Source organism: Carettochelys insculpta, chromosome 28 (assembly GCF_033958435.1).
Source record: "Carettochelys insculpta isolate YL-2023 chromosome 28, ASM3395843v1, whole genome shotgun sequence".
Classification (NCBI taxonomy): domain Eukaryota; kingdom Metazoa; phylum Chordata; order Testudines; family Carettochelyidae; genus Carettochelys; species Carettochelys insculpta.
Window position 1 is genome coordinate 5,052,322 of NC_134164.1, and position 18,393 is coordinate 5,070,714.

The window sequence follows — 18,393 nt, forward strand, 5'->3', positions numbered from 1 at the left end:
TTTGAGAGGGCCTGCACCACGCCTTTAGAATGACAGAGACAAGATTCCATTTTGCACTAGTGAGAAGAAAAGTTTTATTAGACATATGCAGACGTTAGTGTGGCACACAAAGGCACAAAAAGGTGAGTGCAAGATACGGAGTAGGGAAAGAATGACTGAGCCCAGTCAGATACAGCAGCTGGGTCTTCCAGTGAATCTCTTTCTGAGCAGTTCAAGCCTTGACACTGGGATCCACAGAATGCTCTGTACTGTTAGCGGGAGGAAAGCTGAACCTGCTCACGGGATGAGACCACCTTTCCATCCTGGACCTCCTCAACAATTGTGCGAACTTGACGACTGGATGTGATTACTTCAAAGAAGAGGAGAGAAAAACAATTATTTGGAGCATATTGTGTATGTTCCCTAAGCATATCAAATATACTATTTCAAACAACCTTTCATTGGTTGAGAGGCGAAAGGAAAAAACATGCTCCCGGCAATCAGCTTGTATAAATTACCAGAGCAAATCGTGAGAAAGCAAAAGCTCAACCTGGATTCATGGAGCAATTCACCATGATTTGCAGACTTCTCAAATGAAGAGTCAGCTATTTGCATACAATTTTGAGTGCATATTTGAGCCACTACCTCCATCTCCAGATCCCCTGGATGGATTTTTACACTTGGTCCCAACTAAATCAAATTTGATAACCATTTGATGGTTAAAGATTTGTTTGATTTTTTTCAGATTTCTTCAAAAACAGAATTTAAAATAATTCAAGACAAGACTGAACCCACACGAACATATCTGTTGCTCCAGAACCAACCTTCCCTTCCTCCATGAACCCAAAGTAATGGGTTTCATACGTTTCTGCCTGACAACTAAGTTAGAAGGTCCCATTATCCAAATGTTTTCTGCTTCTAGGAGCAGTAGTTATTTGGGGATTTTCTATTCCTGTCCCCTCCACCCATTTTCCACAGACTGTATTTTGTTAATTATCAAATTATACAATTCAACAGCTTATTATCTTGTAATCTGCAAAGCTCCTAATTATAGATGTGAATGAATGACACCACAGATAAGGTACATCCTTACCATCTTTGCCAGACTGTGAGGACAGAGCTGCAGAGTACTGGGAAGCAATGCTACAAGGCGAAAAATAACAGGAGCAAATTAGAAACATGACCTAAGGTCTGTAGTCAGTGATAAAGGAGAGGCAGCAAGGCCACAGATGAAAAAAATTGTAAAGCGCTCACATGCAAAAAAAAGGTGAATTAATGATTTAGAATACCTGACAAACTTGTTCTGACTTGACCTCACTTCTCACCTTCTGCAACAACCTGAATCTCCCTGAAATTGTCCAGTGGTGTAACAATAGGAGAAAACCCTTTCAGAAAGATCAAAGCATCTCACACCACTTTATAGATCTCTCAAATAACTTTCCCTTCCTATTAGGCAGAATACTAATGTTATTAACACCTTTTACAGATGAGAAGGCTAAGGGTTAGAGAAGTCAATGGACTGTGAAGCTTGTTCAGTGAGTTATCATGAGATCTCAGAAAGGAAACGAGATCTATTTCCCAGTCCCCTGCTCACGCCAGGGTACTGCAAAGGGAGCGCGCCGCCGTTCGTAGGATGAATGCCTTCCAGGACAGGTAGAGTGGTTACATTTAGCCATAACTTATTCATCTTCATGTTCAGTAATCTTCACTATTTATTTCAAAATACGCCTCTAAGGAGCAGGTTATTCCCCTGTTTAGCTGTGTCACTGTTAGCCAGCCCTGCTCCATGGCACTGTATCTAATCAATCCCCTTTACGTACTGGGCATCCTCGCCCTCCAGCAGGCGGCGGTACGTGGCAATCTCTTGCTCCAGACGTGTCTTGACATCCACGAGAATCTTGTACTCATGGTTCTGCCGTTCCATGTCGCATCGGAGCTCAGCCAGCTGCTCCTCCACACTGGTGATCATGGCCTGGAGCTGTGCCAGCTGGGTGCCGTAGCGGGCTTCTGTCTCTGCCAAGGTGCCTTCCAGAGCAGCTTTCTGAGAAAAGAGAAGAGAGGGGAGAGTTCAGTGAGAAGGTCGTTCATCTCTGTGCCCGTCCTTGTGTGTGTCTCCCTGGAAACCAGAGGCATGTACCATGCTGAGCTGGGACTGCAGCTCTATCTCCAGGCCCTGGACCGTGCGTCTGAGTTCTGTGATCTCTGACTTGCCGCTCTGCAGCTGTTCCGTGTTCATGGCAACTTCTCGGTTCAGCTCTTCTGTCTGGAACAAGGACAAACAACATAGTTAATGCATGAATTGCAGGTGTAAAGCCGTGAATGCCAGGCAAGTGCTTTTCTTCATTCAAGCATCACGCACCTTGGTGTAGAACCACTGCTCGGCCTCTCTACGGTTCTTCTCGGCCAAGCTCTCATACTGCTCTCTCATGTCAGCCAGGATCTTGGTTAGGTCAACCCCAGGAGCGGCGTCCATCTCCACAGTGATCTCTCCACCCAGCTGGCTGCGTAGTATATTCATTTCCTGTGACAAGAGAGACACCATGTTCCTCTGCATCTTAATTGGACAGAGCCACTGCAGTTCATCCTAGGAGGTTTTCCCCACTTGCACCCTGCTTGGAGACCTTAATAATATCATGTATGGGTTTCTATTGTTTCAGTTTGACAAATAAAATCCCAAGCATCCAGTGGCTTTGCAACCTAGCAGCCAAGCTTAAGGTTCTCTTCCTGTAGCCAATGACTTGACTGGCGGAAACTACCCAAATCGGTGGATGTAACTTACCAGGCACCTACAGAATACGCATTCTTTACCTGCTCATATTCCCTTCTGTCAACCCAAAGGCATTCCTCATTCTCCTCTATACATTCCACTGTGCATTAGCTACTCTTTATATATCCCTCATGTGTGTCTTGTTTCATCCTCACCTCCTCATGGTTCTTCTTGAGGTAAGCCAGCTCTTCCTTCAGGTTTTCAATCTGCATCTCCAGGTCAGCTCTAGCCAGGGTCAGCTCATCCAGGACCCTACGCAGGCCATTGATGTCTGCCTCAACGCTCGTGCGCAGGGCCAGCTCTGTCTCAAACCTTGACATGAAAAAAAGGTCCAAAGCTCAGGCACATCCAGCTGATATCAATTTTTCACTCCCTTTTCCTCCCCAAATTTCTTATATTTTTGAACGGCGTTTTTCCCAACAGTATTTCCTCCAGTGTGCCAAAAGATTCTTTTGCATTTGTGGAAACAAAAATGAAGGTAACCCTGAACACAGCTTCCCCACTTCTTTTCACAGTCACTACATAGCATAGGAACATGGGAAGCAAGCCGAGTGCTTGGGCAGCCACCCGGGGAGATTCAGGTGCTGCCCAGCTGATTAGCAGAGTGCTCATAGCTACGCACAGTGGGTATATCTCTTGGTGGTGCATATTCACTCATGCCCTGGTGCACATAACAAAATTTATTCTGCCCAAGGATGAAAAATATTAGATGGAACACTGCCCTCAAGCAGAATGGCTTTTTTTACACATTTCCTATCTTAGAGCTCCATGGGGCCCTGCACTTACTTGGTTCGGAAGTCATCGGCTGCCAGCCGGGCATTATCAATCTGCAGGACAACGTTGGCATTGTCGATGGTGGCAGCAAGGATCTGGGGAAGAGAAGAGGGGAGAAGAGGGTGTGAAAAAGTAAGTTCAAACATTACATAGTGCTGATTAATTGAACAATGTGAGCAGAATGTTTAGCATAAGGGCCAGGAACAGCACTGACCTTCCACTTCTACCTAACTGTACCGTGGAGATATGTAACAAGCTGGGATGGACCATGTTCTCATTGGCACTAAGGGCCCTTTGCACTGCTGGAGTCATGTAAACAGGCCCTAAAGCAATGCACATATATTTTACACCCACTTTAAGGCCTCCTTGTGAGGTCAACATGGTATAAATTAGGCTTAGCATAAATGAGAATCAGGCCCCTCCCTCCGTCTCTCTGAGTGTTTGTGTTGTACATATCTCTGTATCATCTGGAGACTTCGGACTCAGAGTATTCCTTTGGGAACAGTGAAGTGCCCCTTTGGAAGAAAGATAGCGAGCATGCCATGGCTCGTCCCAAATAGTTTCTCTTTCACCTTCAAATATTTGAGCTGGATTTAAAAAGAGCTGCTTGGGTGGGGGTGTGGGGCGTTTCAGTTCAGCTTCAATGCAACTAAGAAGTTTTCAGTTTTGGGTCACTTGAAAAACTTCTCTGAATTGTTTTTCGAGTTTGTCTTGAGATGACTCCTGTAGCTAAGGCTCCAAAACCCAACAGTAATAACTGATAATAAATAACAGATTTTCTTGCGCCAGGACTTTCATTGCCATCAGCCACACTCTCAGCAGAAAATCTCACTGTGGCTGAGCTCCCTTTAGTGACCTCTCCCAGAGCTCCAGGGAGAGGAAAAGCAAACCTGGGGTTCTGAGTAGCTGGCAAAGCGGAGCCAAGGAAAAGAAAAGAAAATCACATGGGAGCTTTATCAGCTCAGAGTCTGAGTCACCTGCATCACTTAAGCATCTCAGGTTCTGCTAGCCTGACATTCTGCTGACATGCCTGGCTGATGGGTATAAGGAGACGACAGTAGCACTGAGTCAAATGTTCCATTTGTGATGGCATCCTTACTCAGGGGACGCTCCCCCAGTGCCCAGTGATGCTGCCATCAGTGAGAGTCCTGGCTGAGTCAGGGCTGAGAGAAGATGTCACAACCCAGGCAACTGAAAGGAACGTAATGTAAGGTGAAAGCGAATGACTCAGGTAACCAGTGAGGGCATGAAGGCTGGTTCTGCAAAGAGGGCATCCCTTGGCCCTTTTCTTGAGACCTTTCTGTGCAAAGGTTGAGACACAACGATGGACTCGAAAAAGATGACAGTACTGGTTCTGCTCTCACTGGCTGGAGTGAAGTTACCCCAATCTACACTGGTGTAAGGGAGAGCAGAATCTGGCCCAGGTTGTTCTGAATCTCCCTAGTTTTGAGTGGATGGAATATATCAAGTCTTGTGTCAGCCCTTCCTGAATTGCAAAGGTCCCACGTCCAGGTGTGGCGAGATATATGGGCCTTTGGTGTTTGGTCTCCAGGAATGTTCCTGGCTTGGGTGCCTGGCTCCAGTAATGTTTGGGGCCAGGTCTCCCCATGCCCTACCTGCTGGCCCCACGCACTCCCCCCACTGCTTCCAGTGCCTGCCGCAGCCCTGCCTGCTGGCCCTGGGTGATATAAAAGGGCCTGGGGGCCTGCACTGCTACTATCAGCCGGACAGCAGGGCTAGTGTGGCTTTCTGCCTGCTCACTCCGCACATGGCTGCCAGCATGTCCCTGTGGCCCCAGTGTGGCATCTCCATGCTCTGCCCCCACAAAGAACGCCAATGAGAGCTGCTGGGGGGAAGGAAGGGAAGCTGCATGTAGAAGATAGCCTAGGAGCCCCCACCATCTCCCCTCACATATCCACCTCCTCCCAAAGGCTGCACTCCCATACCTGCCCTCCACACACCCTCCTACCCCCCAAATACCTGCTGCAACCCCACCCCTTCCACCAATCCCATCGTTTTCTGCCCCCCAAACTCCCTCCCAGAGCCTGCACCCCAGATCATCTCCTGCCACCCAAAGTCTCTCCCAGAATCTGCACCCCAGATCCTTTCCCCCACCCAAATTCACTCAATGAGCCTGCACCGTATCCCCCTTCTTTCTGTAAAATGGCTGCCCTTGCCAATATCCTCAGTACCATTTGATCTGGTCTTTTTTTCTTAACCTCTATATTCAGCCTAATAACAATCTAGGAGTGATTATGAAAACCATTATGATCATCTTGGCATCTGTGTGTTCACAAAGCATCCTACAATAGGTGAACAGTGCTAAACAGATAACATGGCCCTCGCCTGAGATAAACGTCTGGCAGAAGAAGCACATACTTGGAGTGCAAGTAATATCCGGTACTTAGTCATATGTGAGTAATCCGACCAGCATTACTGCTGCTGCAGTCTGCTCTCTTCTTATGTTGCTGTAGCACCCAAGATGTTATACCTAGTGAACGGGAACTAATAGGCTTCAGCTGCTACTTTCTTGTCCAAATATCTGTTGCTCTATTAGAAATAATTTATAGGAAAATGAAGGCTGCTCCTTCTGAAGGAATATCATTAAATCACTGCTCAGTATAACTCACTAAATCTCCTTCATTTGCATCTGAGCACTGTATTTTATAAGCGCTTTTACATACTCAGTTAATCCCTTTGTGTTCAGTTTTTAAACAAGGCAGTCTGTGACAAAGAAAAGCCAACCTGAGAGATCAGACCTTCTTAATGAGAGTGTCATACCTTGCTCCTCAGGTCTTCAATTGTCTTGTAATATGGGCTGTAGTCACGGTCAGGAGCGGGTCCCTGCTTCTTGTACCACTCTCTGATCTTAATCTCCAGATCGGTATTGGCCTCCTCCAGAGCACGCACCTTGTCCAGGTACATAGCCAGGCGGTCATTCAGGTTCTGCATAGTTTCCTTTTCACCCGCAGGGAGAATGCCATCACCTCCACCAAAGCCACCACCAAAGCCGCCTCCAAAGCCTCCTCCAAAGCCACTTCCAAGGCCACCACCAAGGCCACCCCCATAGCTGCCTCCATAGCTGCTACTATAGCTCCCCCCATAGCCACCCCCCAGGCTGCTTCCTACCCCAGAGACATACCTAGCAGAGGAGACAGAATAGCCACCAGATCCCCCATGGATCGTTGGGACTCTGTGTGAGCCTCCAAGATGCACTGAGGAAACCCGTGTGGAGCCACCTCCAAATCCACTTAGTCCACCTGAACTCTTTAGGGATGTAGATGAGGAGTACTGCCTGACACTGGTCATGGTGAAGAGCAGTTAAAGATCTAAAGCCCAAGACAGTCACCCAGCTCAGCTATGAAAGAAAAAGAGCGCTGCCGTCTTCCCCTGAATCTGAGCTCCTTTTATACCCTGAATGGGGCGGGGGGGGGGTTGCCGTTACAAAGTGCTTCTTTCTTTCTTACATTCCCCAGGGTTTTCATCACCCTCAAAGTCTGAGCCAAGTTCTAGAGTCATCATTTTTCTTCTTGATCTGTTCCTGCTTTTGTCAATTTTACTAGAAACATCACCTCACCTAGGGTGTTTTTTTGTTTCCTCTTGTTTCCAGTTGCACAGTCAGGTGTGATTCAAAGAGGGAGGCTCCTTGCTCCAGGCTACATTTTTACATTGCATTTCCCAGCTGAATCTAGGACAGCGCTATTCAGATTCCTCCAGCGCATTTCTGTGAAATTAATCTCTTTTCCGTTGTCTGTCTGTCTGTCTTAGTTACAAAGTAGCATTCCCAGTAGTCACTGTGTGGTTCGTAAATCTGTTGTGATACTTGGAGTCTTAAAAATGAACCTTAACTAAAACCTTGAACGTCTTTAATTTAGTGAATTTGGCACTGGCGAAAGAGGTGACTGACAGCTGTGAACCCAAGTCCTCTGTGTCGCTACAGGACAGACAAAATTGCCTGCAAACATGCAGGCTTTCTCCACAATGCTCTCTGCCTGTGTATCTTCACCTCATCCTTGATGACCTCCTATAGAGGTGAGAGGGGACTCCAGCCCCATGACCCATTTAATACTTGGCCTCTCTGCTGAGACGGCCCATGAGGGGTGCAGTTAGTGTTCAATGTGGTAGTTGATTCTGTAATGCCAAGATTGTACAAGATGTTTAAAGAAGCGAGAGCATGGCTATTAGAAGGAAGAACCTCAGACAGTTGGGCACTCTCCAAGAAAGAGGATAGAGTAAAGACCAAGAAAACAGAATGAACGGCCTGGGGACCGGTTACTGGGGTTAAGAACTGGGGTTAGAGAATAATGCTCAGAACAATGTAGTTCTGTATCATTAATCTAATGAACAAGTTAATCAGGTGCTATCTGAGATTTCCCTTGTGGCTCCCTGCCCAGAGAGCACAGTTTGAGTGATACACCCACCCGATGTAAACCAAACTGCTCAGGGGATGCTAACTGCCTGAGAAGAATTAAAAGAATCAGAGGGTGACTAAGGTGGAGCTCTGTGATCTCCATTCTCAGATTTAAAAACATCATTGAAGCTAGTGTTTCACAACATGCACCAACGCACAGATCAAGACAGAGTGTGGAGTAATGTGGCTGAACTTCCTACCAGATTGAAAACTCTCAGGCACAGACATAAGTGGCACTATTTAACAATGTTCCAGGGTATGAAGGAAAACATATTTCTTCATGTGTTGTACCATGCCAGCCTCTTTGCTGTCTTCCCAGACAGGCCCTAACAACCCCCTTCCCCAAAGCTGGAAATCATGTTCCTCAGTTCAGCTGCCAAAAAGTGGGAAGGAGGCTACGGCCAGGGCCAGGTTAAGGAAACCTTTAGGAGCTGCATCCCCAGGCTAAAGTGGGGCGTGGGACCTGGACTGCAGCCACTAAACCTCCTGTGTTTTGGTCTAGTTCTGCCTGTCAGGGGAGCTGGGGAGATAGCTCAGCCTTTCCTCTCCCCTTCAAAGACCCAGGCTGGAACCTCCTTGCTCCTTGTCTCTGAGGGTCTGTCCCTGCAGCTCCCATTGGTCAGGAATGGCAGCCAATGGGAGCTGTGTGGAGGTGATGCCTGCAGGTGAGCACAGAGCAGTGTGGTCCCCTTCACCAAACAGAAACTGCCCAGGTAAGCACCCCAACCCCTACCTCAGCACTGAGCCCCCTCCCGCACCCTAACTCCCACACCCTGATCCTGCACCCTACCTCCCACCCAGACCCCGTCCTCCAAAACCTACCGCCTGCCCTGAATCTGCTCCCGTATTCCAAACCCCTTGGCCCCAGCCTGGAGCCCCCTCCTGCCCCTCAAATCCGTCATTCCCAGCCCCATCCCAGAGCCCACACCCCCAGTCAAAGCCTTCACCGCCCCCCCACACTCCCTCCTGCCTCAACCCATGTCCCCCTCCCCCTCCCCACTCCTCATTTTGGCCCCACCCACAAGCCTGTGGGGCCTCACAAATTCTAATAGCCCCAGGGCCCCAGAATTGTTAATTTGGCCCTGACCATGGCCCACAAGCAGCAGATACTTATTTCTGAATAGGCGTGGATTGCTCCCAAAGGGGTGGTAGCACTCCCAGCCATCACACCACGCACATCAGGGATGCTATATAAATGCACGAGCGCAGTCAGCAGCAGGCTGCTAGTCTTACAGCATAATTTTGCTAATCAGAACCCTTCATTCATGGCTCACTTCTATAATGTAGAAGCTGAGTGGAATAGGGCTGTGTGAGGCTCTGCACCAGCAAGAAAACAAAAAGGCTCCTTTTGCCTCTTTCAGGGAGAACCAAAGCTTTCTCTAGCTAGAGCAGAGCTTAGCCAGGATAAGTCGGGGTAAGGGCCTTGAAAATAAGGGCTTAAAACAGCAGGACCAGATTCTGCCAGCTTCACACATGTTCCGGAATCTGTTATTCCATATCATCCTGCTGATGGCAAGGGTGGCAGAACCCAGGCACAACTGAAGGTCGACGTACTCTGCGACCAGGTTGTGTTATAGCACATGAGGCATATCAGCACTAGCTTTAACCTCACTAGCTCATGCAATGACATGCCAATGGCAGGGATGTAGCATTGGCAGCTGCAGCCCAGGCTGGACAAGCTGGCCTGAGGCCCTGGGTAATTACTTTTGTGGCTGGCCCACAGAGCGGCCCATGCCACTGGGGCTTCACAGAGGAGGGCTTGAGCTAGCTATACAGAAGTATCTCAGGTATTTGCTGCAGTTACACCCCTAACTGAGTGTAGACAGCCCCTGGTAGCTGAAATTGTCTTTCAGGAACTACTGGTCCTGCTAGTAGAGATAGAGTGTTTCATTGGGCCACTGCATCAGGACAAATGAATCCAGGAGGTCAAAATGTAAACATAACGTGGGCATATTCTGAGCAGGTCACACACCCCCTACAGCTATCTGAAGGATCTGCCCCTTTCTTATCCTTTGGAAACACCTGGGCTACGTCTACACGTGCACACTACATCGAAATAGCTTATTTCGATGTAGCGACATCGAAATAGTCTATTTCGATGAATAACGTCTACACGTCCTCCAGGGCTGGCAACGTCGACGTTCAACTTCGACGTTGGGCAGCACCACATTGAAATAGGCACTGCAAGGGAACGTCTACACGCCAAAGTAGCACACATCGAAATAAGGGTGCCAGGAACAGCTGCAGACAGGGTCACAGGGCGGACTCAACAGCAAGCCGCTCCCTTAAAGGGCCCCTCCCAGACACAGTTGCACTAAACAACACAAGATCCACAGAGCCGACAACTGGTTGCAGACCCTGTGCATGCAGCATGGATCCCCAGCTGCCGCAGCAGCAGCCAGAAGCCCTGGGCTATGGGCTGCTGCACACAGTGACCATAGAGCCCCGCAGGGGCTGGAGAGAGAGCGTCTCTCAACCCCTCAGCTGATGGCCACCATGGCGGACCCCGCTATTTCGATGTTGCGGGACACGGATCGTCTACACGTGCTCTACTTCGACGTCGAAGTAGGACACTATTCCCATCCCCTCATGGGGTTAGCAACTTCGATGTCTCGCCGCCTAACGTCGATTTCAACTTCGAAATAGCACCCAAAACGTGTAGCCGTGACAGGTGCTATTTCAAAGTTGGCTCCGCTACTTCGAAGTAGTGTGCACGTGTAGACGCGGCCCTGGACGGTTGCCAATAAAGTCGCACTGAGTAAAACTGGGATTGTATTACTGATGAAGAGGTCAGCCAGTGGTACTGTTAATGCTTCTGCAGCAGACGTTAATTTCACCACCCAGTGTTGTTACCTGTGTAGCACAGCCAGCACTGACAGAGAGGTGTATGGGTGATGCTGGTCGGGGGTCTGCTATGATGATGTCTGTGATTCATTTTCTTTCACTGTGCACTGACTCAATGAGAGTAGGAAGCTCAATCTCTCACCTTCCTTTGTGTTATAGACACTTGTGTCCCTGAGCAGAACTGTGAGACAATCATCTCTGAGATAGTTCCTGAGGAGTCAATCTCAGGTTTCACGTTTTAAAACCATTGCCGTTTAGGACAGAATATCTGGCACTGTTCATTCAGTTCGTCTGTATATCTCCAACCAGGTTGGACATGATCAATAAAGCCAATAGTTCTTTGCCTTAATCTCTAGTCGTGGTGTATTAATTCACATTACACAGTGGTCTAGCATACAAGGCCTTGTAGGGACCATATGAACAATGCCTTCTCCTAGCTGCCCAGGAGTGCTAATGGAAGTTCTAGCAAACCACACCCATCATCCCCTACAGAGCCTCCGTCAGTCCCCTAGAATGACCAGGACAAGACTCTAGCTTGCATGAATGAGAAGAAAAGCTTTATTTCACGCTTACGAGCGGAGCACAGGACAACACTCGGACAAGGGTACAGGAGGGAGGCAGAAAGAAAAAGGTAGGAACACAGTAGTGGAGCCCAGTCCTACACAGCCTTGGTGATAGTGTTATACATTACAGCAACAGCACATAGACCGGCTCTTCTTTCCCTTTCTGTAACTAACTCTACGTTGATGGGTCCATGATGCTCGGAACTGGGCCTGTGGAGCAGTTGCAGTTTTAACGGACGGTCTGATGGACCTGCTCGCGGGAAGAAATCACTTTTCCATCTTGGACTTCCTCAACGATCGTACGGACTTGTCGGGTGGTCGTGGGCCCTAGAAGGGACAATGAAAGAGAAGACACTGTTACCTGGGGAGAAGAAAGGTGAGAATTGTCTCGATGTATTATCACTAGGTGTGAGAACAACAAGAAGTCTTGTGGCGCAGCTGTGTTCTTGTTAGGCCTCTACAAGAATCTTAAGCAATTGAAGAAACACAGTAATGAATTTAGCATTACTTTTCAAAGGAGCAAGTATGTGATTTTAACAATTAATTTCTTTTCTCAGTTAAGAGGACCTTCCAATGCTGCATTGGACAGTAGCGGAGGGGGCTGTTTCACACCACAACTTGTAGGAAACGGGAATGGAAAGAAAGAGCCTATTGAATGGAGCAGGTTGGAAAGTTTATTTTTACACTGAAAATTTCAACTTATCACTGAAAATTCAAGTGTCTTTCACTGAAAGTCAAAAAAAATTCACTTTGGGGCTCTTTGTTTTTTGACACAGAAATAAGGATTTTCCTTGGAAAGCAGATATTTTCTGCAAAAGAAGTTTGGTTTCTTTCTAAATTCTATTTGATAAATGAATGCGTAGCTACGACCATTTTGCCAAGACTTGATTCATTGCTAAGCTGAGGATTGTCTGCCCCTCCCACAGCGGATGACTGTTTAGCTGTCCTAAAGATCTGATCATCCATTGGAAGGTTTCTCTTAGCCTGTAGAGAACAACAAGAAGTCCTGTGGCACCTTACAGACTAACATTTTGGAGCATAAGCTTCCATGGGCAAAAACCCGCTTCATCAGATGCATGAGTGGGGGGGCTGCTTTCAGAGGGGTATTTAAAGAATGGCCTGTGTATCTGCAGAACTGAGTGTCATAAATGCGTATCCCGTTTTCCATTTTAGACTAATATTTGTCTCAATGTCTTCAGTATTTCAAACGAGTCATTTCAGTTTTGTATTGACTAATGAATGAAATCCTAGGGAAAGGGTCTTGCTAAAGATGTGGTGCTGAAATGTGTTATCATTACTGCAGACGAGACAAATTCTTACCTTCTCTTGCTGCAGCGTACTGGGAGGAAATGCTACAAAGGAGAAAAGAGAAAGAAAATTAGAAATCTAGATGCCAGAGTAGAGGAGGCAGTGAGATAAGGAAGGTGCAGGCTTCTTATGGGGAGGATAATTATTTTGACAAAAATCGGATGAATTTTGTTACTCTCTCAATTGACATGTCCCTGAAAATTTCCAGAGTTAATATTTGAGCAGCACTTTTGGATTTTCAAGGTGTGAAAGGATTTAGGCACATCATATTAACCTCTCCAACCCCACTGTGAGGTTTGTTAGTGTTATTAGCTACTTTCCCAGGGTCATGCCACCATGAAAGTAACCAGGAATAGACTCCAAAAGTCCTGAAAGCTGGAGTTTCAATATCACTACTAGCAAACACTGCCATTCCAGGAGTACAATGGAAATGTTGTGTTGCATTCTGTAATTCAAACAATAAATACCACCCAGGGCATTGTTCACCCTGGGAATGATAATAGGGGGTAAATCATTGAGCCATCACTTACTAGTCTTCAGAACTATCTAGGATTCTCGACTATTTCAAAATGAGCATCCAGGGACACAGGTTATTCCAATGTTTAGCTGTATCCCTATTACCCAGCCCTGCTCCCTGGCACCATATTTAATAGATGCCCTTTACATACTGGGCATCCTCGCCCTCCAGCAGGCGGCGGTACGTGGCAATCTCTTGTTCCAGGCGTGTCTTGACATCCACAAGAATCTTGTACTCGTGGTTCTGCCGCTCCATGTCGCATCGGAGCTCGGCCAGCTGCTCCTCCACACTAGTGATCATGGCCTGGAGCTGTGCCAGCTGGGTGCCGTAGCGGGCTTCCGTCTCTGCCAAGGTGCCTTCCAGAGCAGCTTTCTGAGAAAAGAGAAGAGAGGGGAAAGAGTTCAGTGAGAGGGTCACTCATCTCTGTGTCCGTCCTTGTGTGCATCTCCCTGGAAGCCAGAGGCATGTACCATGCTGAGCTGGGACTGCAGCTCTATCTCCAGGCCCTGGACCGTGCGTCTGAGTTCTGTGATCTCTGACTTGCCGCTCTGCAGCTGTTCCGTGTTCATGGCAACTTCTCGGTTCAGCTCTTCTGTCTGGAACAAGGACAAACAACATAGTTAATGCATGAATTGCAGGTGTAAAGCTGTGAATGCCAGGCAAGTGCTTTTCTTCATTCAAGCATCACGCACCTTGGTGTAGAACCACTGCTCGGCCTCTTTACGGTTCTTCTCGGCCAAGCTCTCATACTGCTCTCTCATGTCAGCCAGGATCTTGGTTAGGTCAACCCCAGGAGCGGCATCCATCTCCACAGTGATCTCTCCACCCAGCTGGCTGCGTAGTATATTCATTTCCTGTGACAAGAGAGACACCACGTTCATCTGCATCTTAATTGGACAGAGCCACTGCAGTGCATCCCAGGAGGTTTCCCCCAGCATTATGGCTCTTCTGACAAGAGACAGTCTCGTACTGTGTGCTTGTTCAGCACCATGGTGCTCTGACCCTCACTGATTCCCCTCTGTGTGACAACAAGGGAAAATAATAAAAATAACATCTTCAGAAATCTCCATGTGTGGATTCAGCTGCCTCCGTCCAGAGAGTCAATCTCAAACAACTGGTGGCTTCACAGCCCCAAAGGAAGGCTTCTATTGCTATAGATCCTGGCATGGCCCAATGGAGGCTACTGAAATGAGAAGTGGTGCATGAATCTGACCTGGGAGCTACAGAGGACATTCTGCTGTCCAGAATGTATTATCCCCCACTTTTTTATCCCCAGATGCCCTAAAGCTTGGATCAGAGAGGTCGCCATGTTAGTCTGTATCTTCAAAAACAACAAGAAGTCCTGTGGCACCTCACAGACTAACAGATATTTTGGAGCATAAGCTTTCATGGGCAAAGACCTGCTTCGTCAGAGCTTGGAAATAGCCCTACTGATGGGCCTGTTTGTCACTGTACCTTAGCTACAGCTTATAAACTCCTTCCTGTGTGTCTGGTGTCATCCTCACCTCTTCGTGATTCTTCTTGAGGTAAGCCAGCTCCTCCTTCAGGTTTTCAATCTGCATCTCCAGGTCAGCTCTAGCCAGGGTCAGTTCGTCCAAGACTCTACGCAGGCCATTGATGTCTGCCTCGACGCTCATGCGCAGGGCCAGCTCCGTCTCAAACCTTGAAGCACAAAACAGGTGCTTACTACTGAACAGTCTCCCATTTTTATTCCCCATGCTGCTGTCACCCTTTCAACATCTCATAACTGCATGAGTGAGTGAGAGACACAGGGAGTGAGGCTCAGTAGCCAATGGATGGACCAGTTCTGGTTGGTCAAGTCTCTGCTAAGACAGTATCTTTATTTAGAAGCTCGGGGGCATATTCTGTATTGTTTAGATAGCTGTAGCTTAGCTTAGCTTAGCTGTAGCTGTCGTTTAGATAGTGTAGCTCTTCTCTCATTAATTAATCTAGCATCTTTGCCCCAGGCCTATGAGTATTGAGTGATCTGCAAATTAGATCAAGAGACAGGTACTCCTGGAAGCCAGACATATCCCAGGGCACCTTCAAGTTTTTACTCCCTATTTGCTTTACAAAATGCACATTTATTTGACTCTCCAATGAGTTTTCCTCCTCATGTCAGTTGTCTCCTTGGAAATTAATAGGAAGCTCCCTCACAGAGAGGAGCTCCCCCTCTTTTCCAGTCATGGTGCATATGAGGAAGCTTGATATGCCCCAAAAGCTCCTCATACGGATCCCACTCCCAGGAAAACTGCACTTACTTGGTTCTGAAGTCATCCGCTGTCAGCCTAGCATTGTCGATCTGCAAGAGGATGTTAGCATTGTCGACAGTGGCAGCAAGGATCTGGGGGAAAGAAGGAAACAAAGCAAGTGGGAAAGGCACCTCCCAGGCTGTTCATATTGTTGGTTGATTGTGGGATCTGAGCAGGGGTAAATGTTAGGGACAGGCCAGGAGAAGCACTGAACTTCCTGGGCAAAGGGATTTTCCCAGCTGTACCATGGAGAAGTGCAACTGTGCTGAGTTAGACTGTGCAGTGTCTGACCGCCCGACAACCTCACTCTCCTGCTTATCCCTCTGGATGAATTGCAAAAAGGCAGTGTGACAATATCTGAGGATGTGCAAGGCCTGATGAGGATACTCAGTCTCATGTTTCAGGCCATTTGCTGCTCCCACATACTTCAAGAAGGAACCAACCTTCTTTTTCGCCCCGCCCCATGTGCTGCTGTGTGCAGGTGTCATAGCAGGTATATTGGAGGGGAGGACAGAAACATCAGGAATTGGTGACTGCTATGGTGTGCTGTTGTATGGCAAAGCTTTGTCCTTTTGTTCTGTAATGGAGCCCAGTCACACTCACTCTGAAGAGGAGGACCTTTGCAGAAGCTGAATGAAGTGTAGTGAGGAATGGCTCCTTATATTTGATTTTTGTGGTACAGACTCAGCTATAAATAATCCACCCTCAGACTCCAGAGAGAAGAGCTCCAAGCCAGGCTTTGAGGAAGAAACATCAGAAAAGGGACTAGTGAGAAGGAGAAAAAACAATGTGCCTGGCTTGGTCCTGCCTCTTCATTGCTGAGGCTGCTTCTGCCTTCCTCAGACTTCCCATATGTTTCCTAATGGTGGTTTGTAAAAGACCAGTGATGCCAGTAAGAGGGAAAAAAATCAACCCTTAGGCTTTCGTCTCAAGCTGTGAAGCCAGGAATCCAAATCAGAATGGAAAGAAATTGCTCCAGATGCTCCCGGTTTGGAAATTAGGGAACAAGTCAGGCCTTGCAGTGCTCATTCCCACAAGAAGGCTGTAGAATTTATCAGTTCCTTCCATCTATTCCTTTTTAACCCTCTGCACTCAGCCTTGTACTAAAAAGTTAAAAGGACACAGAGGAGTTTGCAAATTATTTTATTCTGTGAATATACGAGAATAGTAAGTATATCCTGGATTGCATTACCTATAGATTAGTTTGTTTATAATGTATTCAGGCAACCATCTGAAGCCTAAGATTGCTGCTTTTATGTCTATTTCATAAGAGTCAAAAAACAAAGATGTGTTCTTTCTGGAGAACAATTGAAGTCAATAAATTACTAAATCCCATCCTTGATATCTTGCACAAGTGACAGTTGGGTCAACTTTATTGCTAGCCTGTTGCAGAATTATCATTCAGTGTGCCACTACCTGTTTAATGAAGAGTCTTAGACAAAAGACATCAGACCTCTTTAACAATAGTGTCATACCTTGCTCCTCAGGTCTTCAATTGTCTTGTAATATGGGCTGTAGTCACGGTCAGGACCGGGTCCCTGCTTCTTGTACCACTCTCTGATCTTAATCTCCAGATCAGTATTGGCCTCCTCCAGAGCACGCACCTTGTCCAGGTACGTAGCCAGGCGGTCGTTCAGGTTCTGCATAGTTTCCTTTTCACCCGCAGGGAGAATGCCATCACCTCCACCAAAGCCACCACCAAAGCTGCCTCCAAAGCCACCTCCAAAGCCACTTCCAAGGCCACAGCCAAGTCCTCCACCAAGGCCACCCCCATAGCTGCCTCCATAGCTGCTACTGTAGCTCCCCCCATAGCCACCCCCCAGGCTGCTTCCTACCCCAGAGACATACCTAGCAGAGGAGACAGAATAGCCACCAGATCCCCCATGTATCGTTGGGACTTTGTGTAAGCCTCCAAGCTGTGCTGAGGAAACCCGTGTGGAGCCACCTCCAAATCCACTTAGTCCACCTGAACTCTTTAGGGATGTAGATGAGGAGTACTGCCTGACACTGGTCATGGTGAAGAGCAGTTAAAGATCTAAAGCCCAAGACAGTCACCCAGGTCAGCTATGAAAGAAAAAGAGCGCTGCCGTCTTCCCCTGACTCTGAGCTCCTTTTATACCCACAGCAGGAGGCGTTGCCACCACAAGGTCCTTTTTTCTCTCATACATTCCCCAGGGTTTTCATCACCCTCAAAGTCTGAGCCAAGTTCCAGAGTCATCATTTTTCTCCTTGATCTGTTCCTGCTTTTGTCACATTTCGCTAGAAACTGTTTAGCTCACCGAGGATCTCTTTCTGCCTGCTTTTTGTTCCCAGGGGAAGGGTGAGGTGTGATTCAGAATAGCAGGCTCATTGCTCAAGGCCACATACCTTCACACAGGAGACAAGAGACAATCAGGCTTCACCCGCCCACTCCTCAGTGTAACCCTGAAGGTGAATCCGTCTTAAATTAAACACTATGGTTTACAAATCTGTTTGGGAAAGGTGACACATTGAGAGTGCTGTGAGAACAGATCCTTTGTTTGGAGGTCCAGATCACAAGACCAAGCCCGCTGAAGTCCATTGGGATACTTCTATATCCGCAGGACAGGCACAGACCAGGCAGCAGCAAAAATTTCTCTCAGACCCCCCAGGACAAAAATACTGTAGCTTCTCTAACAGTTCCCATGGGTCATTTCTGTCGATGTATTGATATTGGCTTGGCTCATCGAAGGGTTTGGTCTTGTCCTCTGTGAGAGACTATGCTGTATATTAAATTGATATTATGCTAGATTCTAGCTCCCAGGCGCATTGTGTGCTATTCCTGAGGGGTGGGGGTGTGGAATATAACCAGTTTTTCTTTGTATTTCTGTTCAGATTTGTATTTCAGCTCACTGGCAATCACAAGGGCATATTGTCCAAGCATATTTAGCAGAGGAACTGGAGGGATTTGCAGAGAGAGGGATGGGTCAAGGGTAGTGTTTGCATTGGTACAGAGCACG

The 18,393-nt window shown here is 47.5% G+C and overlaps 2 protein-coding genes across 10 annotated transcripts; both read right to left on the reverse strand.

Moving 5' to 3' along the window:
• Nucleotides 1-55: 55 nt before the first annotated feature.
• Nucleotides 56-6,832, reverse strand: LOC142002565 (keratin, type I cytoskeletal 14-like). Of its 3 annotated transcripts, XM_074978756.1 has the most exons (8): nucleotides 6,302-6,832; nucleotides 3,533-3,615; nucleotides 2,902-3,058; nucleotides 2,339-2,500; nucleotides 2,117-2,242; nucleotides 1,800-2,020; nucleotides 1,073-1,122; nucleotides 56-349 (listed from the first exon to the last, which is right to left on the reverse strand). In XM_074978756.1, exons 1-8 carry the CDS (start codon nucleotides 6,827-6,829, stop codon nucleotides 252-254), a joined length of 1,425 nt encoding a protein of 474 aa, XP_074834857.1. In that variant the 5' UTR covers nucleotides 6,830-6,832; the 3' UTR covers nucleotides 56-251. The 3 variants fall into 3 exon arrangements, with proteins under 3 accessions (XP_074834857.1, XP_074834856.1, XP_074834858.1); XM_074978755.1 differs by lacking the exon at nucleotides 1,073-1,122 and having other exon boundaries at nucleotides 6,302-6,829; XM_074978757.1 differs by lacking the exon at nucleotides 1,073-1,122 and having other exon boundaries at nucleotides 56-420; nucleotides 6,302-6,829.
• Nucleotides 6,833-11,343: 4,511 nt separating this feature from the next.
• Nucleotides 11,344-17,430, reverse strand: LOC142002856 (keratin, type I cytoskeletal 14). 7 transcript variants are annotated; one of them, XM_074979312.1, is made up of 8 exons: nucleotides 16,891-17,430; nucleotides 15,425-15,507; nucleotides 14,669-14,825; nucleotides 13,856-14,017; nucleotides 13,634-13,759; nucleotides 13,311-13,535; nucleotides 11,758-11,776; nucleotides 11,344-11,665 (listed from the first exon to the last, which is right to left on the reverse strand). In XM_074979312.1, the coding sequence occupies exons 1-8, from the start codon at nucleotides 17,428-17,430 to the stop codon at nucleotides 11,568-11,570; spliced, it is 1,410 nt and encodes a 469-aa protein (XP_074835413.1). In that variant the 3' UTR covers nucleotides 11,344-11,567. The 7 variants fall into 7 exon arrangements, with proteins under 7 accessions (XP_074835413.1, XP_074835414.1, XP_074835410.1 ...); XM_074979313.1 differs by lacking the exon at nucleotides 11,758-11,776 and adding an exon at nucleotides 12,659-12,690 and having other exon boundaries at nucleotides 13,315-13,535; nucleotides 16,891-17,076; XM_074979309.1 differs by lacking the exon at nucleotides 11,758-11,776 and having other exon boundaries at nucleotides 11,344-11,699; nucleotides 13,320-13,535.
• Between the last annotated feature and the right edge of the window lie 963 nt (nucleotides 17,431-18,393).